General features: G+C 43.1%; 1 protein-coding gene across 1 annotated transcript in view; it reads left to right on the forward strand.

Annotated features, from left to right (window-relative positions):
- Nucleotides 1-1,909: 1,909 nt before the first annotated feature.
- The window catches only part of LOC117511217 (ral guanine nucleotide dissociation stimulator-like), a 146,456-nt gene continuing 124,764 nt past the window's right edge, over nucleotides 1,910-23,601 (forward strand). Inside the window, exon 1 of the mRNA XM_034171218.1 lies at nucleotides 1,910-2,142. Within this exon, the coding sequence (XP_034027109.1) occupies nucleotides 2,122-2,142 (21 nt within the window). The 5' untranslated portion in view covers nucleotides 1,910-2,121. The remainder of the gene's footprint in view (nucleotides 2,143-23,601) is intronic.

Below are 23,601 nucleotides of genomic sequence, written 5' to 3' on the forward strand. Positions count from 1 at the left end.
GAGCGAGTTGAAGGCTGCGGTGTTTTATTCCCTCAGTGCGGACTGACAGGGGACGGAAACCCAAACTAGAATGGCACCTTACAGAGTGCCCACATTTAGAAAAGGAGTCGGCACACCTTGAAGTTTTTTTAAGGGTTTGTGGTGTCATTTCTTTAGACAAATGTACCTGTGGACCAACTCACATTTATCGCTGTCCATCTTGGATTTTTGAGCGCGGAGAATTCAAGCGTGGAAGGCATCGGAAAAGATACTTCAAGTCTGATAATTAACGGAAAAGTCTTCCTGATCAGTACATAATTCCAAGGGAATAAACAGACCTGACAAATTGTCCGAGTTTGGAATACCTACAAGGTTGAAATTGACTCCATCTTTTTTTTCACTTTTGATGCTCTGTGTGCTTCTTACCCTGTGTACTGCTGGAACCTCAATTTCCCTGAGGGAGTTTTCCCAAGGGATCAATAAAATTCAATCTAATCTAATCAGAATAACAGCACTGAGAAACTACACACATAGTTTTTTTTTTTATTTAAATTTATTGGCTACATCCTTTTGCTAAAAATTGACATGCTAACAAACGCCATGCGTATTTTATTTAACAGTAACACACACATGCTTTTTGAATATTCCAGGCTTTCACTGTTCATAATGCCCTTGATCATTCATTAAAATATCCTTTAAAAAATGAGATTAAACAAAGATTTGCTGTGGAGGTGTGAGGGGAAATATATACACGTTACTTGCTAACAATGTTTTGAATCAAGGTTACTGGATTGTACTTTGTAAAATTCTTCTGAGTGTAATAATGTCTTTCCTAATTGCTTGATTGTTTCCAAACTTGGTGTGTGTGTTAGGCATTGTGACCCCAAGAAGACTATTGATTTTAGTGTCAAAAGATCAGAGGTCAAGGTCACTAGAGCATACTTTGCTCTCTCTCTCTCTCTCTCTCTCTCTCTATATATATATAATCCACAAGGTGCTTCTAAATTATATATATGTATAATTTAGAACCACCTTGGAACATGTTTTGCAGTACCAATTTACCACTAACTGGGAAAGATAAATTCAACAGATTATGGCAAAATTATTGGGTGTTATTATAATTATATATAATAATAAATAAAACACATTTTATAAATACCATGACTGACTGAATAGTTATTGTTATTTGAGAGATTTTATATGCTTTATAATTGGATGAATTTACTAAAACACATCTTTTGATTATTTTTTGGAATTTGGGATAGATTAGAGATGGTTTGTATGATTCTGCTCCTATTGATTTATTGTAATTATGATTTATATCTAATAATTATGATTTAATAAATGACTAAGCGTGTCCAAATTCTTACTACTAGTATGCCATTTACAGTATTATGGTTCAGTTTCTCACTGTTATGAGAACACGTCACTTTATAGTGATGTAATAAAGTGACGATCTTCTATGATTGGAAGGAATTTGGGGGTTTGTTGTTTGTGCGGGTCTGAAGGGTGCGTTCAGGAGCGTCGTTCTTCTGAGTGTCAGTTATTTCTCCAGCACAGCCGCGTCTTCTCGCTGAGAGCCGAGATTCCTCCTCCTCCTCACAGCAGCATCACATCACCCACATCCACCACAGCGGTTTTTCCTGGGATGCCACCGTCGGGTCACGGCGAGGGTTTGGCAGGAGGAGAGCCGTTCGGTGCGGTCTTTTCGAGCGTGACAGGAAGGCGGCGGAGCAGCGATGGATGAAGGCAGCAGAGGACAAATAACATTTTGATCAGCGCCGCTCACTCCGGCAGGCTAACGCTAGCGCTGCTAACGCTAGCTAGCCCGCTGCTTTTTTTTTTTTTTTAAACTTTCTGCTCTTTTTGTTTTTTATTTTTTCTTCCCTTTCTTCACTCCTCCCTGTTGACAGAATATTTCCTAAAGGTTCTTTCACTTCTTTTTCCCCCCTGTGGATGCTGGACATGCTGGAGTCAGTGAGGGCATTTAATCCCTCACGGATAAACGGCAGTTAGCCGTGTGAGCATCTCTCCATTTTTTTCCTTCTCCTCTTTCCCAGCAGACGGAGGAGCAGCAGCAGCGACTTTAAAAGGTTGAATCTGGATGGATCCACCGTCCATGAAGGTCATGATACCGAGAGAATGATCATGCTGGAAAAACAGGTGCTCCACACTCGCACACCGGAGCTCATTTGCATAAACAGACAATTAGGCGCTAATTAACTTCCTCCACTTTTTTTTTTCCTGCACAGCTTCAGTGTGGTAGAAATCATGCATTTGTAACGCTTGATTACTTAATGTTTTGCTTAACAAAAAATGGCATAAAGTAATGAAAAAGAAACAAGTTTCTCAGATGACGTCTTCATATGCGCGAATAACGTAAAAAACAGATTTATTCTATTTACAGTAACAAAGAACAAATCAAATCTTCATGTTAGAAACCACAAAATTCCTCTTATGCTTCCTTGTTGAATTACTTAAATATTAAAATGATGGGTGATTAAGAACGTAGTTGCTATTGAGCGCCTTGGGGCAACTGTTTGTTGTGATTTGGCGCTATACAAGAAAAAAGTTGATTGATTGATTAGGAATAACGTTTTGACAAATTTCTTGATTATTTTTGTTTGGTAAATCTATAAAACTAGACTACTCAGAGGTCGAGGTCACATCTTCAATTTTTTACAAAACAGCAATAATAGTTATTAATTACTGTGTTAAGAATTATTATTCATAATAATATTAATAATTATTGCATAACAATTTGCACAGTACATTTAATATACAAAGACAGCATACAGAAAAAAAAATGAGAGGTGTCGATTCCTTTTCTGGGAAACAACTACTCAAATAATTTATTAATCAGCAATCTCTTGATTATTTTGTTGATCATATTTTTATTTACTTTATGAGATGTTAGTCTTTTAACTAGTTTTTGTTTTATTAATACTATCTTGAGTATTTTCAGTCAGATTGTTTTTTAGTCAGCTTTGGGGAGGCTGAAGTGACATTTTGTTGTTATTGTTGCTTATTTGTTCTAATGACATTTGAAAAGATATATCCAAAAAGTTTGCGTATTTACTTGAAAAATTACATACATTATTTAACATTTGTCTAAATTTTTAGCGACAATGAGGGTTTTCTCTTTCTTTTTTCCCCACAGAAAAATAGAAATACTTGTTTATCGTCACTAATAGTTATTTTGATATGGATTAACAGAAAATTTGCATAGATTAATACAATTATTTAAAATATTTTGATTAATTATATTTACTTGGTTGCTTCCCCAGATGATTACAATGCAGCTGAATGTCACTGATTTTGTCTAACTTTTATTGAAGCTGTGAACGCAGCACTGTGGTGTAGACTTCAGTTTACACTGCAAATATTTGAGTTAAAATAACAGAAAAATACCAGTACAGTCAAATTGTTTGCAAAGAGGAATTATTCTTCTGGAGACAGTTTGAAAATATTAATATTATTTAATATTGATAATGGGATTTTAACATTTTACTGAAGCCAGTTTAAGGCAGGTAAAAAACAAATAATAATAACAACAACAATAATAATGATAATAATAATAGAAAACTGTATCATCAACAGGACATGTATAATTCTTATATAGTTGGAGTCAAAATTACAAATATGGTTGTTTTACTCTCTATTCATTTTAGTATTCAGACAATAATTAAAACAATTTATTAAGCAAAAATGCCAAACCTTCTCAAATTCCAGCATTTAAAATGTTAAGATTTTATTTTTAAATCGCTATATGTAGAAAAGTAGGTTTTAGTGTTTCTCAGCTATAACAACACATTGAAAGATGTAGTGGTGGACGATATAGTTTTGTATAAGATAGATTAAAAAGAAAGATAAAAACCATAAAACTAGTGATAAGCAATAGAAAATAAATAGGTTTTAAAACTATTCTTTAAGCAGTCAATGGAATTTGCCTTTCAAATCCCAATAGGCCAGCTGTTCTACAAGCATGGCAGGAGAATGCTGTAAAACCTGCCAACTTCTTTTTAACCCCTGGGACTAGGGATCTGTATTGAGAAGATTTTATCGATATCGATGCCATTATTGATTCTGCTTATTGATCTGATTCTTTATCGATTCCCCTATCAATAACTCCTGTGAATTTTCTGTGTACTAAAGGCAGGCTTTACAGGTTTTCTATGTCAACAACATTTTATTGAGTAGTAAATAAATATGAAATCGGTCACTGGATTCTTGATCTCTGGACATAAATTTAATTTGTAGTTTTTGTCAAAAGCATTTCCTAGGTATTAATGAGACAAATTTAACTCCATAGGCCTGAGTTGAGCTCTTGCAACCAGCTGCGCTGCAAGTCAACATCACTGTAATTCATAAAGTACAGAGGATGTCTCATTTTGGGAGGAAAAATATGGTTTTGGTGTTACAATGTTTGAAAAGCAGTGTCATTTGATTTAAAACAGCAATTCACTTTGAAAGTTATTAATTATGACCGAAATCTAGCTTTCCAACTTTACTCAGCAGTTGTCCCACAAAACAGAGGATATCATTATTATTATATTATATTGCTGCATCAAAGCACTTTGCTGCTTCTGAGACTGCTTTGCAGGTTGCACTGCAACCCACTGCTTCGCAACTTCTCAGAAACAGAGGGCCCACAATCAACGTAGAGAAATGATCATTTTCCCGAAACAAGCCCTCAAAAACAACGGCCACACCGGCGTAATGTGAACTGAAGAACTGACAAGGGAATCGTTAAACAAAAGGCTATTGAAGTTAGTGGATTGAATCATTTCTTATCGACTGGGACACAGAGCAAGTCTGCATCCAGTGACCGCAGGGTACAAGAAGGCACATAAGGCTTAACAGGTTCAGCAAGATAACTGGGTGCATGTCTGTTTAAAGCTTTATACCGTGCAGCCGGAAAGTGTTCACGGCACTTCATTTTTTCTACATTTTGTTATGTTGCACCCTTTTTCTAGGGATGGTGGCCAAGTGGTTAGTGTACTTGGTTTCAGTGCAGAAGGTTCCTGGTTCAAGCCACATCCCTCCATGTAATGTGGAGCTGCGTCAGGAAGGGCATCCTGCGTAAAACTTGTGCCAAATCAACATACAGATCCACACTGGATTTGCTGTGTGGACCTCGAGTGCAAACAAGGGAGCAGCTGAAGGGACTTAAGCCACCTTAACACTTGTGTGAATTTGATCCCCACACTGGCATGCAATCTTGTGTGCCAATGAGTAAACTCATCGTAAACTGGGAGAGGCCCTGCGTGCATTGACACGCAGTGTTTGCGAATAGGTTGCGCAGTGTTCATGACTAGTTCATGCAAGTGGCACGAAATTTTTGCACCCTCACACAGTTTACACACAGTATTATATGTAGAATTTTCAGGAAAAAAATGAATTACATCTATTTTGGAATAAGGTTGTAACGTAATAAAATGTGGAAAAAGTGAAGCGCTGTGAATACTTCCAGATACACCGATTGATTGATTGATTGATTGATTTGATTGTGAGTCTGCTGTGTTTGAGAATTGTTTAAATCATTTACTAAGAATTAATGTTGAATTTTTAACGGGTTCCACTTTCTCAGTTGTGACATTTTGCAGGTTTTGTTTTTCACTGTTGGGTTAATGATATTTGATTGGACAGAATGATGCTGCTCATTTTTCAGTGTTTAAACAGACTAATAGGAACAATAATTCGCTGATTAGTGGATAATAAAAGTTTCTAAGCTGTAGATGTGCACAGTCTGTCTGTCCTCTTACATTTGGACTCAGTCATATTTGCGTTGGCTGGAGACCGGAAGCTCTCCAGGAAAAATCCTTCAGGCGACACCTCATAACCTCCTCCATCCAGCAGCTGTGAGTGTTTGAGGAGGAGGAGGATTGTTTCCTCTTGTTGACCCCCAGAGCAGCGCCAGGGACTATAAACAAAGCATTAATAGCTGATCACAGCACCAGACTTGAGATGTTTTCCTGCTCAGGGGTGGACAAGTTTCATGATTTTTGTCTCACTGTCATCTGCTTGATCAATTGCTCCATCTCAGTGATTGCTCGATTTACCTTCCCAAATGTGATGTTCAATTAGTAATACATGATGGCAGGTATTTGCAAAGGGACAGCGATGAAATCTGATGCATTTTCTAACTCTGGAGCACCAGGTGGAAAGAAACATCAGCATGTAAACTGTATCTTTGATTGCTGATCAGTTACAGCTCAGAGAGAATGTATGAAATTTGGTTGTTGTAGGGCAGCATGGTGGCTTAGTGGTTAGCACTGGTACCTCACAGGGAGAAGGTCAGGATTGATCTTTCTGTGTGGGTTCCCTCTGGCTGCTCCAGGTTCCTCCCACAGCCAAAGACAGGCAGGTTAGGTGAATTAAAAGCTTTTAATTGGCCGTAGGTGTGTCTGCAGGTGTGAATGCATGTTTGTATGTGGCCCTGTGACAGACTGGTGTCCTGTGACTGCGGGGATAGGCTCCAGCCCCTGTGACTCTATCTTGGATAAGCGGTTGAAGATGAGTGTTTATGTTGTTGTTGATCAAAGCCCTCTGAGATGGTGTTTTGGGGCCCAAACCTGTTACAGTAATTGCCTTGAAGGAAACGTCATTTAACATTTTAGTACTTTTTTTTCGTTAAGGTTTGAGGCAAAATGTCACAGTCTTGTAACTTTTTTCAATAAACTGCAAAAAAAAAAAAAAAAAAGAGAAGAAAATCTGAATACGCATCTTGTCCAGCTCCTCATAGAAAAAGCACAGGAGACAGAGTAGCTGGTGGTGGACTTCAGAAGACCCGTCCGAACCCAGTTAACATCAGTGGACCTCAGGTGGACATTGCAAACAAGTGCCTGGGTGTCCACATAGACAACAAACTGGACTGTAAACACATACTATGTACAAGAAGGGTCAGAGCTGACTGTACTTCCTCTGGAGGCTCAGGTCTTTCAACATCTCCAGAAATATGATGCAGATGTTTATCACTCAGTGGTCTCCAGCATCATCTTCTACGCTGTAGTGTGCTGGGCAGCAAGCTGAAGGCAGCTGACATGAACAGACTCAACAAGCTCATCAGGAGGGCTCGCTCTGTCTTGGGGGTTGAGCTGGAGGTGTCAGAATGGAGGATGTTGAGGAAACTGCGCAGCATCCGGGACAATACCTCTCACCCCCTGCACTGGTGTCCTCTCAGAGTAACTTCAGCCATAGACTGAGACCACCGAGGTGCACTACAGAACACCAGAGGTCATCTTTCCTACTGGTGGCAATCAGACTGTATATTTCCTTCCCCTTCTGCCAGATGAATACAGAACAAACAGTTATTCAGTTACTCAGTTATGTGCAATATTAGCAAACATCTTGTGAAAATGTCTTCAGACATTTCGCATAAATTTGTTGTACCTATTGTATAAAAAAATGTTCACTGTTCAGTACTCTGTGTTGTGAAAGTGTACACGGACCCACAACAGGGGGCGCAAATGAACGGACAATGGAGAAGATAAATAACAAGTTTTACTATTGTGAAACGAGCACAACCAATACAACAATCAACAATTTGGGGTTAAGCCGAATTCTGCTGGTGTCGTGTGGGCAGGCTCGAAGGTAGGAGACGTCCGTCCAGGTCGAACCGGAGCCATCCAGATTTCCTCTGCCACCGAACCCTGGAAGTACTGGAACCGCCAAGTCCCGAATTCCCAGGTGGCCACTGCCTCCGCTCGTCGGATCCGGTACTGCTGGCAAGAGAGAGCAACAACACACAGGTGTGGATGTGGCTGCACCCAGTAACACGGAGAGGGGAGAAGCTGCCTCCACCTCTCGTCCCAAAAAAGCAGGAAGGTGAGTACTTATCTAGTCACTCGGCCTGCGGTAGTCAGCTGTCCTGAAAGGTTTAACAAGTTTATCAATTAACACAGAATATGCTGCAGAGAATGTTACCTCTATCTCAAGGCGATATCTCGGCATCGAGGTGGAGACGCCGTCCTGATGATATACCTCCGTGCTGAGTGGAGTCAGCTGTGTCCAGTAATGGGTGACAGCTGTCACCCTGGCTGCTCTCATCAGGCGGCAGCGCCCTCTGGTGCCTGGAGCCCGCACTCCAGGCAGGGCGCCCTCTGGTGGTGGTGGGCCAGCAGTACCTCCTCTTCAGCGGCCCACACAACAGGACCCCCCCCTCAACGGGCGCCTCCTGGCGCACGACCGGGCTTGTCCGGATGGCGACGGTAGAAGTCGGCCAGGAGGGCCGGGTCTAGGATGAAGCTCTTCTTCACCCAGGAGCGTTCTTCGGGGCCGTACCCCTCCCAGTCCACCAGGTACTGAAAACCCCGGCCCATTCGACGGACATCGAGGAGCCGGCGCACGGTCCAAGCCGGTTCCCCGTCGATGATCCGGGCAGGAGGTGGTGCCGGACCCGGGGTGCAGAGGGGTGAGGTGTGATGGGGTTTTATCCGGGAGACATGAAACACTGGGTGAATCCGCAGCGAGGCCGGAAGCTGAAGCCTCACTGCGGCGGGATTGATGACTTTGAGGATCTTGAAGGGACCGATGTATCGTTCTTGGAGCTTGGGGGAGTCCACTTGAAGGGGAATGTCCTTGGTGGACAACCACACTTCCTGCCCAGGACGATACGTGGGGGCCGGGGCCCGCCGCCGGTCTGCATGTTTCTTCGCCCTCGTCCGGGCCTTCAACAAAGCAGAGCGGGCGGCACGCCACACCCGACGGCACTTCCGTAGGTGGGCCTGGACCGAGGGCACACCGACCTCTCCCTCGACCACCGGAAACAAGGGGGGCTGATACCCCAAGCACACCTCAAACGGGGAGAGGCCGGTGGCTGATGACACTTGGCTGTTGTGGGCGTACTCGATCCAGGCCAGGTGGGTACTCCAGGCCGTCGGGTGCGCGGCTGTCACACAGCGTAGTGTCTGCTCCAATTCTTGGTTGGCCCGCTCTGCTTGCCCGTTGGTCTGGGGGTGGTACCCGGATGAAAGGCTGACCGAGGCCCCCAGTTCCCGGCAGAAGCTCCTCCAAACGTGTGAGGTAAACTGGGGACCGCGATCGGAGACGATGTCTGATGGTATACCATGCAGACGGACGACGTGGTGGACCAGGAGGTCCGCTGTCTCCTGGGCCGTTGGGAGCTTCGGGAGGGCCACGAAGTGGGCCGCCTTGGAGAAACGGTCCACTATCGTGAAGACGACGGTGTTTCCCTGGGACGGCGGAAGACCCGTGACAAAGTCCAGGCCGATGTGGGACCAGGGGCGATGAGGCACGGGCAGTGGCTGTAGCTGCCCTGAGGTCTTTCTGTGGTCGGTCTTGCCCCTGGCGCAGGTGGTACAGGCCTGGACGTAGTCCCGGACGTCGGCCTCCAGGGATGCCCACCAGAAGCGTTGCCGGACGACTGTCACGGTCCTTCGCACCCCAGGGTGACAGGAGAGTTTAGAACCGTGACAGAAGTCCAGGACTGCAGCCCTAGCTTCTGGTGGGACGTATAGTCTGTTCTTTGGTCCGTTTCCGGGGTCCGGGTCACGGGTCACGGCCTCCCGGACGGTCTTCTCTACGTCCCAGGTGAGGGCGGCCACGATAGCGGACTCCGGGATGATGGGATCCGGGGGATCCGACGGTTCCGTTTTGACTTCGTCTTCGTGCACCCGGGACAATGCATCCGATCTTTGATTCTTGGTCCCGGGACGGTAGGTAATCCGGAAGTCAAAACGGCCAAAGAACAGTGACCAGCGGGCTTGCCTGGGGTTCAGCCGCTTGGCGGTCCTGATGTACTCCAGGTTCCGATGGTCAGTGAAAACCGTGAATGGCACGGCTGTTCCCTCCAACAGATGTCTCCACTCTTCGAGGGCCTCTTTCACAGCAAGGAGTTCCCGATTGCCGACGTCATAGTTCCGTTCAGCGGGGGTCAACCTGCGGGAAAAATAGGCACACGGGTGAAGGACCTTATCGGTCTTCCCGCTCTGGGAGAGCACCGCTCCTATCCCTGAGTCCGAGGCATCCACTTCAACCACTAACTGGCGGCTAGGATCGGGCTGCACCAGAACTGGTGCAGACGAAAAGCGCCGTTTCAACTCCTTGAACGCGGCTTCGCACCGATCTGACCAGGTGAAGGGAACTTTTGGTGAGGTCAGGGCTGTCAGGGGGCTAACTACCTGACTGTAGCCCTTAATGAACCTCCTGTAGAAATTAGCAAAGCCGAGGAACTGTTGCAGCTTCCTACGGCTTGTGTGTTGGGGCCAATCTCTCACCGCCGCAACCTTGGCCGGATCAGGGGCGACGGAGTTGGAGGAGATGATAAACCCCAGGAAGGACAAAGAAGTGCGGTGGAATTCACACTTCTCGCCCTTCACAAACAGGCGGTTCTCCAACAACCGCTGCAGGACCTGACGGACATGCCGGACATGAGTCTCAGGATCCGGGGAAAAGATGAGTATATCGTCCAGATACACGAAGACGAACCGGTGCAGGAAGTCCCGCAAGACATCGTTTACCAACGCTTGGAAAGTCGCGGGAGCATTAGTGAGACCGAACGGCATGACCAGGTACTCAAAATGGCCTAACGGGGTGTTAAATGCCGTCTTCCATTCGTCTCCCTTCCGGATCCGAACCAAATGATACGCATTCCTAAGATCAAGCTTGGTGAAGATTTTGGCTCCAAAATAATTTCCTTCGGGACAATATTCATCTTATTCTTATAAGTCACAGGACCTCCCAAACTAGTAAAAAACAAAACAAATAAACTGTGACATACTCCTGAAAATAGGGTCCACATCTCTGCAAGTGCAATTACAACACAAACACTAAGGTGGAGTCCCTCCTTACACTTATTAATGCAAAATATAGTTATGGGCAAAGTAATCTGTTGGTTTTTGTTATGATTAATGTTAAATTATGTACAGTGTGACGTGTGTATTCTGTTTTGTGGTGGTGGGGGTCCCGAGATGTAACCACTGTGGGGTTGCTGGATCAGAGATGGAGATTGGACCCTGTAGGAACAGGAGACATGAGGTTGATGTCCATGTGGTGCAGAAAGTCTGGTTTCCTCCCAAAAGAAGCTTTTGTTAAATTTATGAGGAGGCACAACACATTAAAAAAAATAAAATCATATTTTTTAGTATTTCTTTATAACCATATTAGGGTGACCCTACTCCCCTCCCCCTAAAAATAAACCAAAACAAACAAAAAGTCCGAAGTTTAACAGGGAATAGTGAGTTTATGGCTGTGAAACCGTTAAGCCCTGGTCCCACCAAATAATGAACAGTGAAGAAGGAGCCACGCAGCATTTTTTTTTTTTTTTTTTTTTGGTACGAGAGGAGGTATACAACAATCGTGGGAGAATAGTGGCTCCGAGAGGCAGAATATTTGGCTAAAGAGGCTCATCTCTGTGCGTGGCGCTAATTTCAAGAAGTTCAAAATTTAGCAACAACAGTGTGGGACAGTTTGTGTACGAGGTACTATGAGCACAAATGAGGGTTTTAGAGGCATGTTTGTGGTGAGGACAAGGCTGCTGAAAGCCCATTATCAGAGCACCTGGCAGCTACGAGGACCAGAGAGGCTATTTTGGACAGGCTCAGCCTTCTTGCACACAATTCCACCTGCTTTGTTCAATCAATCAATCAATTTTATTTATATAGCGCCAAATCACAACAAACAGTTGCCCCAAGGCGCTTTATATTGTAAGGCAAGGCCATACAATAATTACGTACAAACCCCAACGGTCAAAACGACCCCCTGTGAGCAAGCACTTGGCTTATATACAGCAACAGATGCTGTATATAAAAATCATTATTTGGTAGCGGATTAATCATTTTCTGTTAGAGCTTGGATGTTGAAAACACCTCTAATTGCTACTGGAATCACAGAGAACTGTTTCATCTGGACCCTTTTTGCCCCCTCTCTCTCTTGCTCCATGAAGTGGAGAACGTATTTTGGAACAGCTTAAAAGGTAACTTTTTTATTGTAATAGCTTGGTAAAACAGTTGCATGTTCATTCCTTCTTCATAAGCTGCTGTAAAAGTATGTTTCTGATAGACTTTAAGGGGACCAAGTGTGGGAGGACTGGAGGTTTGGACCAAACCCATGCCTAAACGTGCACCAGCGTCGAGTTACATGGCGCTGCATGGATCATATGTTGCTTGACGTGGATCATATGCCGCGATACAAGCCACTCGAAGCTGGATGGAGCTCAGGTCGGTCGTGGTTCACCAGAGGCTGATACCTGGCACATGTGAGGTACAGAGAGGCACCTTAGTCGCGGATACGCAACAGCTTAAAACATAGATCATGCTTCGAATAATCGCTGACACACCCATGCGTGGCTCATTATTCATGGCTTATTATTTGGTGGGGCCGAGGCTTTATTCTGTTGTGTTCACATGGAATGTTTGTCTGCACAAGTAACTGTGGAAAAAGAGATCTCTCTATCCCACACACACACAGAGCGGTTAGATTTTACTATAAACAAACCTCTCTCTCCCGCCGTCTTTCGTATTATTGATGTTTGTCCTCATTTCGAACTTTTATCTGTGCTGCGTTGTTGAGTTGTGCAGATAAAACTCTTCGCTGTTGTGTTCCATTCTGACCCAGAATGATTCCGTTCTTGAAGCTTGACTTCACTCCAAACATGTCTGATGTCTTTGTCTGATGGAATGTGACAAGAATCAGATTTTTGGTCCTGAGGGGGGACTTTTTTTTCCCCCAGTCGCTTTCTTTGCGTGCAGAGGAAGAGTCTGTCCCTGAAATCTCTTCTGTATTTCTTCGATTGACTGAGCGAGCAGCAGCTGCTGGAAGATTTGACTGCTTACTTTCTTCTTTTCTTGTCTCCAGCTGCTTTTTCAGTCAGACAGCTGTCCTGATGTGTTTAATGGTAGAAAGTATCCTTCATAAATTTACATGTGGTACTTTCACACTCTGTTTGCATTGTGACTTTCTTTCTTTGCCGCACTACAGTGGGGTAAAAGGTATTTAGTCAGCCCCTGATTGTGCAAGTTCTCCTACTTAGAAAGATGCTAGAGGTCTGTAATTTTCTTTAGAGGTACACTTCAACTATGAGAGACAAAATGAGAAAAAAAAAATCCAGGAAATCACATTGTAGGATTTTTATAGAATTTATTTGTAAATTATGGTGGAAAATAAGTATTTGGTCAGTAACAAAAGTTCAATTCAGTACTTTGTAAAATAATCTTTGTCGGCGGTGACAGAGGTCAAACATTTCCTGTAAGTCTTTACCAGGTTTTCACACACTCATCTTCAACCACTTAGTCCAGTTAAGGGTCGCGGGGGGCTGGAGCCAATCCCAGCAGTCATAGAGCGCGAGGCGGGGTACACTCAGGACAGGACGGCAGTCTGACTCAGGGCCACAAACAGACAAACAAACACAGACACACTCACACCTACAGACAATTTAAAGATTTCAATCCACCTAACCCACATGTTTTTGGATGTGGGAGGAAACCGGAGCACCTGGAGGAAACCCACGCAAACACAGGAAGAACATGCAAACTCCACACAGAAAGGCCACAGGCAGGAATGAACCATGACCTTCTCGCTGTGAGGCAACAGTGCTAACCACTAATCCACCGTGCTGCCCGGTTTGCACACACCGTAGCTGGAATTTTGGCCCATTCCTTCATGCAGATCTCCTCTAGAGCAGTGATGTTTTGGGGCTGTCACTGGGCAACACGGAGTTTCAACTCCGTCAACAAATTTTCTGTGGGGGTGAGCTCTGGAGACTGGCTCGGCCACTCTAGGACCTTGAAATGCTTTTTACGGAGCCACTCCTTCGTTGCCCGAGCGGTGTGTTTGGGATCATTGTCATGCATTTTTGTTCACCGTTTTCATAATTATTTGACCCCGCAGGGTGAGATCTTGCGTGAAGCCCCAGACCGAGGGAGATTATTAATGGTCTTGTATGTCTTCCATTTTCTTACAATTGCTTCCACAGTTGAGGTCCTGGAGTGGCCGAGTCAGTCTCCAGACCTCAACCCCAAAATACCAGCTACAGTGTGTGCAAACCTGGTGAAGACAGGCCAATCCGTCAACGTGTCGGAATCCGTTGGATCCCGGATCCGAAGCATGACCTCAGATGCGTCGCTTTGGAAGCGGCAAAAAAAAAAAAAAAAAAAAGGTGGGGGGCAGAGATTGCCACGTCACACTCTGGCTGTTTCCACAATCTGAAAAAGTTCAGAGATCGCCATCTTGAATTTCGGTCGACTGAACCACAAAAAAAGCTTTAAAAAACAGCAGTAGAATGATTCTCCCATCACCCTGCTGGGAGAAGCTTTTTTTTTCCAGCTACTTTTCGGAGTGACGCCGACCGAGGGAGGACCGACGACTTGGTGGGCTATCAATCGAACCGCGACAGCGGGCTGACCCACACGGAGAAGCCGGCCTTCAGGCATCATCACTGGGCAGAGTGATCCAGGCCGACGGGGTGATGGAGCAAACCCACTCAGTCCAAAATCTCCCACTTTTTGGATATATGCGAAGTCCCAGTTTGCCCAACGGAGTTTAGTTCTGCAGCTTTATCGAGGTGAGAATAATGTAAAAATAAAACGTGACGTTTACTGAACTGCTTTGAAGGTTTAATGATCGGCTAACGTTAGCGTAGCCTTTTAGCACAGTTGATCTGAGTGAACACTTTAATTTGTAGATGGTTCAGTCTTTTTATTTTTACCAAATAAAGCTACAGCTTTTTTCAGCCACCACAAAAGCTCAACTTTAAATAACTTATTTTTTCGGGCGTTTTTTTCCAGGTTTTTTTCCCCCTTTTTTAATATATATAAACTGTTTAGTGTTTCTTTATATTTAAAGAAATATTTTTATTTGTCCCAATCAGGAAAATTTGCTGTGCAGACAACCAAACTTCCATTGATGAGCTGAACACCACAAAGTCCAGTCGAAAGAAAACATCTCTGCTTTTCAGCAGCAATACCACCAGAGTTCAAAGCTGCAGAAGAGACCTTCATCTGGTCCAGAGAATCCAGCAGAACATCACCTGCTTCTAAATAAAAGGCTCTTTGAACAGCAACTATTTTATTATTTTTTAAAAAGCTGTTTCATTTTATATTTTAACAATAAATGAACAGATCATTAAAAATGTCCACGAAATCAAAGTCAAAAGACATTTGCATCTCCACTTATTGTGCTCAAATTCATATTTTAGAAATGATTCTGTCCTGATAGCAACATTAAAGGCAATTACATATTTTGGCGAAATTACAAGTTTCAATGACTATATAAAAAAAACGAGGTTCATGTCACAGAAATCCTACTTTACAATCACACTGCAGTCATTGATAAATTATTTCCTGTTGCATTTATAATAAACATTAGTATTTATTTACAGTGTCTGTTTTTCTGGTTAAAATGAGATCCTACAATGTGATTTCCTGGATTTTATTTTTAATTTTGTCTCTCATAGTTGAAATGTACCTATGATGAAAATTACAGACCTCTCTCATCTTTCTAAGTAGGAGAACTTGCACAATCAGGGGCTGACTAAATACTTTTTTACCCCACTGTATGTGACATCAGAGGCGACTCATCTACATGAAGATCACATTTTGTTTTGGAAGCTGGACAGTTCACCTCTGATATAAACAGCAGTTTATCGGCCGTGCAATTTCTTTGCAGTCATTTTGGCTGATCCCATTTTACTCGACTCGAGGTCACCATTGCAGATCTAGTTTGGATCAGCATGATGATTTGGCACACATTTTTCGCTGGATGCCCTTCCTGTCATAGCACAAGGAGATTTGGGTGTGGGAGGACCTTGAACTCCAGACCTTCACTTTAAGAGGTCATAGTGAGAAGCACAGTGTCAACTGGAGTTAAACTGATCACTAACCACACACTAACCATTTAAGAGAGAAAACCCTCAAATGAAGTAAGGTTGTTGTGAGTCTTGAGCAAAGTCACTTTAAACCCCAATTAAACCCAAATATGCAGAGCAGCAAGGACATAAGGAGTAATATCAGTCACAATGAATTTATTGTGTAAGTGTTCCAAACATGCAGAAATGAATCAGCATTCCCAAAAAAATCCCACAAACACAGTACAGCAAAAGTGATTTAAGAGGCTGCAAAGTGAAACAATGAAAACACTGGGCACAAAGATAACAAAAGGTAATCAAAAAGCTGGATACAGAGGACTGGTACTTACAAGGAATAATGATGAGGAGTAAGAAGACACAGGAAACATTCAACAATGGACCGGTGTCCTGTCGAGATGAGGTGAACGTCGAGATGAGGTGCGTTGCGCTACTGCGTGCGCATGCTCACATCACTCTACCCCGGACTTGAAGACATCACCCGTCGAGATGAGGTGCCTCGCGCAACTGCACATGTGGAGATGATGTAACTCGCTCGACGTGCAACTGTGCATGCGCATTTTGTTTTTTTTTTGTTTGTTTTTTCCGAGTCAAAGTTTTTTTTTTATTAATTGTATTCAGTGTATTTATAGCCTAGTAAGTAAAGCCTAGTTTATACATAGATGGTTTTGTTGGCGGACAGTACGTAGACCGAAGTTTGCGGTAGTTCCAGCTGTTTTCGCGGTGGAAAGGGGCGGAGCATTTCGCCGGCGTTTTGGCCGCCATACTATCCGCAAATACGCGGATAAAATGCCGCTAAATCCGCCGAATAAAGCGGCGTTTTGACGCCGTAGCATCCGGCACACGTCAGGCAACGGGGGTTAATACCCAGTTCTATCCTTTACAATCGCAGGTTAAGACACGCGTGAGAACGGCGGTGTTCTGCTGCCGCCGATAATGCCCTGTGTACCGCTGGATTTATCCAGGCAAATCCTGCGTTACTCCAGGAACTTTTGCATATAGGCACCGCCCCCAGAGTATAATAGGCTGAAGCAGCAGGAATACATGCCTCTGTCACTGCAGGGGGAGGGAGATACTCAGACTTTTCCTCTCCTTCCTTTTCCCCTCCTCAGCGTGTTGCTCCGTCTCCACCACGGGGCTACCCTCTGCTTCTGAACCAGACCTCTTGGTAAGTCCTTGCCGCTGCCAATTTTCTTTTAGGAGGCATACTGGAGCTTCTCTGCAAAAATATCTGGAGCTGGCCGCGAGTGAGAGGCCCGCATGCAGTTCGCCGTTGATTAAGGATACGATACAACGCCGGCCGCCAATTACGGTGGTGTAAACTGTGGCACTACAGGAAGGGGCAGGATGAAACTGTTGTGTGGGCTGCCAGAAGAGGAGGTACTGCTGGCCCACCACCAGAAGGCGCCCTGCCTGAAGTGCGGGCTTCAGGCACGAGAGGGCGCTGCCGCCTCAGGAACAAGCCGTGGTGACAGCTGTCACCCATCATCCGTGACAGCTGTCACTAATCAACACATCTGGTATAAAAGCAGGAAGACACCTCCACCAAACTGCCGAGATATCATCTTCATCTGGAGGTAATATCCTCAGCCTGTGTGGTAAATTACTAATCTATCTATTGTGAGTGTTTGCGGGAGTACCGGTCCTTAGTTTGTGGAGGCTGAGTGAGTGCAGACGGCACTCTTTTCCTCTGAAGGATCACTGCTTAACACGTATTGAGTGAGAGGTGGAGGTGGCATTCCCACCATTGTTACTGGGTGTTCACACACCCACCCTTTGACTGTCTTTTGCTTTCTGCCAGCAGTACCAGATCCGACACTCCGGGAAAGTGGCCACCTGGGGACTCCGGAACTTGGCGGCTCCAGTATTCCTCGGGTTCAGGTGGCGGTGGAAATCGTGTGGTTCCGGTTCGTTTCCAGACAGGCGTCTCCTATCGTCGAGCCTGCCCACACGACACCTTTATTAATTGACTGTTGCACATTCTGATTCTGCTGTGTTTGGTTGTGACATTCACACCAGTAAAGTGTTATAATTTGACTCCTTCCATTGTCCGTTCATTTACGCCCCCTGTTGTGGGTCCGTGTCACTACACTTTCACAACAGAAACGGCGATTAAAAAGTATCAAATGCCGTTGTTTGCGTTGTCTCCGTCGTCACGTGAATTCTCCGGGAGCGCTCCCGGAATTATTCGACATGTTGAATAATTTTTTCGACGATTCCCGGTAAAGACGGCCAAAAACTCTTCCGGGACGCTTCCGGGAGCTCTTACCGTCTATGTGTAAACGGGGCTTAAAACATTTTCCGTATTTTACATTAGGAGCATAAATGTATGTATATGTATATTTTGCCTGTCGAAATAAGCTAACTCCAGGTTAAAAATACTTATCTTTTTATAGTGAGTAGATTTTATACATTACTACATTCGGATGAACAATTTATACATTTACTTGCCCATCAAAATAAGCAAACTTATCAAGTAATTTTTTCAGTGCACACGTGCAATTACGCCAGGAACCTCATCTCGACAACGCACCTCATCTCGACAACGCACCTCATCTCGACAGAACACCGGCAACCACCGACAAACGAAGTGCTTAAGTAAGAGGTGGAGTAGACAGCAGGTGGGGAGACAACGAGAGGGCGAGACTGAAGACTCAGGTGAATGAAACGAGTGCAGAGAAGTAAATAACGGAACAGACAATACCGTGCGTAAGAAGAATTATGAACATAAAAGGAACAGCAGTAACGAGAGAAGGAAAATAAACTACAATAATCAACCATAACTGAAGAGGAGAAGAAATCACAAAACCATGAACCAGCATTGAGCTTTAAAATGCAAGAGTTAAAGAACAATACAAAATATAAGAAAGTGAACAGAACATAAAGACAAATAATAACACAGAAAAGCAATCTGAAAAACTCTACATTGTCATGCTCGGCCCTGATTTAGGCTTTGATCCCTATTTTGCCCCTTTTTCTTTGCCTCATCTTTTGTTCCCACTTTGATTTATTAGTTGCTTGTTTACATTATATGTTTATTCTGTGTTCCGTTTTGCTTTGTCACTTTGTTTTCTTTGTTACTTTTTACTGTGGTCTTTTGTTCATTTCTGTTCTAGTTTTCTTCAGTCAGTTGTATTTTCATTTATTGTTCATTAATTTATCAGTTGTTTATCTAGTCATTTGTAATATCTGTTGTGCTTTAATGTCAGGTTTTGTTTTCGATTATTGTTTAGTCACTGCTTTTCTTATGGTTTGTTTTACTGCCTTGTTTTCTTAGTCAGTTTTTGTTTAGTTTTAGTACTTAGCTCTATTCTCAGTTTGTCCCCATTCTCATGTGTTTGCCATCATGTCCTCCTCTCATGCTTTCTGCTTTGTTTTCTTTCACTCTCGCACCTGCTCATACTTCTTTGTCTCTTTCATCAGTCCTCCCTCACCATCTTGCGCAGTACACGATCTTTGTTCACTAGCCATGCCCCTTTCTAGATCTTTCCTCAGGTGCACCTCGTTAACGCCACCTGTTCCTTGTCTCATATTGAGTTAATTGACTTTTTTGATGTGATTCTTCTCACTAGTCTCGCCTTCTTTGTAGAGATTGGAACCATGATGTTGAATTGAATGCGACATGTCAATGTTCATTTCCAGTTTGGGGAAACTTAGAAAATTCAGCTATTGGCTTGTTGAGTGTCAAGATTGAACCTTTTGCAACAGCTTCACAATAGAACAAAACTGGGAGATAATATCTGACCAAACAAACACTAAGCTGCATTGTTCAGCACATTCTAGATGCAACACATGCTCAATTGTTAGGCTACCTTTGTGCAGGGTTTTTGGAGGGGGGAGTTAGTTTTTAATTTGCTATTGAAAATATACAGAATGTAGAGGGACAGGAAATGGGGGAAGAAGGCAAAGCAGATGCTCATGGAAGGGTTATAATATATGAAAAGGACACGCTTGGGAATTTTCTTGGTGTGATCCGTTTCTTCTTCTTGGTGTTGTGTTGTGTGCATCTACTGAAGAGTTAATCTAAATAACCTGTTTAAACTACACATTTTAAAGTGGTTTAAACCACTATTTTATTGTCATAGCATTTAAAATGGTTCAAGACATCAGCCAAGTGTCTTAAACAGGATTAATTCAGGGTAATCTCATTTTAAATGACTTGTTTAAAGTTAGTCATGTGTTAATCATGTTAATCATCACCAATAGACTAATGAAACGTTGGATTTTTGACTGTGGGGTGAAAAGAAAATGTCAAAGGTGTTTAATTGGGTTCTGAGGAACTGTGATGGCCACTTTTTCTTCATGATTTCCTCACATTGTAAAAATGATGAAAATGTAACAATCTGATGAATAATTGAAGGAATTATTATAAATCATCGGTTGAGAGGGAAGGATGAGATGTACCACAGCTGACTGTAAATAATCCCTGTTTCAACAAACAGAATGCCGTCATCAGATTATCTCAGCATGTTTTCCATCTGCAGTCTGATGAAGACGTACTGCTGGTTGAAGCTTGAGTTACTATACTTTGTAACTGCTTGAGCTCAGTGCCTTTGCTTCATTCCTCTTATCAGTGTATCTCTTGAATCACTGATTTGTAGTGGTCAACTCGTCTACATCCTACTAAGGCCGTGTCGTGTTCACTTTCTCTACACATGCATGCACGCTCGCCTGCAGTTGTTCAATGACTGTTTATGTATTTTACAAGCTGTCTCCTGGCTGGTGTGTTAGTGGGAGAAATTATCGTGTCATTCCGATTCTGCTCCTTCATCCGGTACCTTTTCAACTTCACAGTTGAACACAGTGCTTGGACTTAAAGTCTCCTTAAGTCATTTACAACAGTATCAAATGAATCCTCTGAAGATACGTAGCATCAAAGACATCCCGTCGTCCTCTTAGGTCACTGATTAGCATCCAATTTTCATAGAATAGAACCTTTATTGTCATTGTACATATATACATACATACAATAAAATTTGTCTTTAGTATCACCTTAGTATTTCTCCTGTTTTTCTTGTTGCTTAATGCTGACAAATTTATACTGTATTTGTTGTCTTTCTGCCATCTGATTCTGTTTTTTCTCTCTGTTTGAGGTGCGGCTCCATCCAGAGATGGGAGTGGGTGTCTTCTTCTGCAGGCCTCCCCTCTTGTTCACCAGCATGGACTCCAAAAATTTCCTGTATATTTGTATTGTCAATTGTGTTAGTAGCATGGCCCAGGCAGAGGGTCACCCCTTTGAGTCTGGTCTGCTTGAGGTTTCTTCCCCAAATCATCAGAGGCAGTTTTTCCTTACCACTGTCCCGTGTTCTTGCTCTAGGGGTTGGTAAGGTTAGACCTTACTTATGTGAAGCACCTTGAGACAACTTTGTTGTGATTTGGCACTATATAAATGAAATAAATTGAAATGAAATTGTCCTCTGCATTTAACCATCCTAATTACAGTTAGACACAATCCAACCACTAGGAGCAGTGGGCACCTCCAGATGTAGAAATGGTGCCTTGGTCAGGGGCAGAGAAAGCAGCAGACCCTAAATAAGCATGTTTTTGATTGTGGGAGGAAACTGGAGTGCCTGGAGGAAACCCACGCAGACACAGGAAGAACATGCAAACTCCACACAGAAAGGGTGGGAAGCGATCCCATGACCTTCTTGCTGTGAGACACCAGTGTTAACCACTAAGCCACCATGCCGCCCTAATAATAATCATACAGTATATAATACAGTAATAATAGTCATAATCATACAGTAAGACCAGGACCCAAAAGACTTGGACTTTGTTTCTCTTGTAAAGGGATCAGCATTGCCAAATACCGCTGTCTCGTAAGCTCATGTCTCCGTAAGCTTTTCCCAAGCCACTGCTGAGCTCAAGATTTGTGAATGTCTCAACACTTTCATTACCAGGAAACTCATGGCTGACTTTAGAAAGTCATTGAAAACCTCAACTTAGTGTTGTTCCACAATTATCATAAACCCAGACACTCTAGCTCCTCACTGGTCAACTGCTGCAACCAGAGTATCCATTGTTTCCACAAACATCACAGCATCATCTGCAAGGAACCTTTCCTCACTAACAAAGGCACCAAACTCAATGGACTCCACAACCTTACCCATGACCGAGACCATCCAAGCATAGAGTGGTGGCAGATCCAGAACACATCTGTGATGAACACCAGAATCCACTGAAAAGACATTGGAGACTCTTCCCCTACTCTGAACTGTACTCGCAGTTTCTATGTATGAGCAGTCTATGAATTGTACAGCTGATAAAATCAGATGTTTGATTGTTTTCAATAAGGAGACAATAAGAAATTCCAGAACTGCTGGCTGTGAGAGTGGCAGCCACACACTACGATGGTATTCATTTAATGAAAAATTTTTCAACTTTTACTGCTGCAGTGATAAGTACAAACCTACCAGAGACAAGTGGTTTTATATCAGGTAAACAGGAATAATAACTGAAAGTTGACATTTTAAGCAACAGTCAGAGCCAGAGTTTACAGATTTGATGGTGCAAAATGATACAAATTGCCCATAAGGTCAGGGGCACAACTAAGTTGAGTTTTGGCTCTCAGCCCATCTTATTGTCTCTAAAAGTTAACGTCTCCAATGAATAAACTGTACAGCTGAGGCCTTGCTGCACATTTGAGCAGCTTTTCTTATCCATTGCTCACATTGCCCATCTAGTGGGCAATGTGAGCATTTCAGGGCATCTGGTATATTTTCCTACTCAGGGGTCGAAATACATTTTTTTAACCTACTTGCACTGGTGCTAGTAACAAAAAAATTACTTGCACCAAAAAAAAAGTTACTTGCACAGCCAAAAGTCAGTCTTATATCAACCTTAAAACTCCTCCTCTGATGTGTCAGACTCTTCCTCTCTGGGGAGAGTTTGAGGGGAGAGCAGCAGCAGTGGCAGAGTTTTTTTTTTTTCACATGCACACGCGAAACAATCATCCGTGAAGATTATTTTATTTATTAACTACACAGATGTATAATAAAACAAATGGTGACTGGCTATAACACAGTTATGACAGAGTTTGAAGGGAGAGAGAGTGAGGAACTACGGAGTCCTGGAAATGTCATCGCAAATGTTTTGCATGTGGAGAAAATGTGCGCACGTTTTATTATATTATGCGCTCGTTTTATGATATTGTGCGCACGTTTTAAGCATCGTTTGAGTAAAACAAGGGCACGATCTACTTAAACGTGGCCACAATTTGTAAAACATACACTCAACATTGTCTTGACACATAAATCTTGGCTATTAGCCAACAAACCAGGAGACAGCATAATACATTTCCCCATTAGAAATGGATCTGGTCAGGGTATATCATCATGGTTTGGGTGCACAAGGACATACAGAGAACTCCAGCTGCCCAGCATGACATCATCTGGAGTTTATAAGTACATGAAAAAGGATGCCGAGGGTGAAGCGTCTCCCCGTCGTGAGGATGACAATTTAGGTCATATTATGGAGTTCATTTTGAACGAAAGGAAAATGTACACACGTTTTATTAATTCGTGGGCTCAATTAAAGGAAAACATGCACACAAATTATCATGGACAGAAAAAAATATCACTTTAAGTGACCTCTCCCGGGTTCCGTAAAGGAACCGCAGTGGCAGTCAGTTTTTTTTTTTTTTCACGTGCGCGCGCGAACTAATCGTCCATGAAGATAATTTTATTAACTACACAGATGTATAATAAAACAAATGGTGACTAGTTTATAACACAATGATGACAGAGTTTGAGGGCAGAGAGAGAGAAGAACTGCAGCCATTTTTTTTCTTTTCTTTGTTTACA

Source organism: Thalassophryne amazonica, chromosome 5, assembly GCF_902500255.1.
Source record: "Thalassophryne amazonica chromosome 5, fThaAma1.1, whole genome shotgun sequence".
NCBI lineage: Eukaryota > Metazoa > Chordata > Actinopteri > Batrachoidiformes > Batrachoididae > Thalassophryne > Thalassophryne amazonica.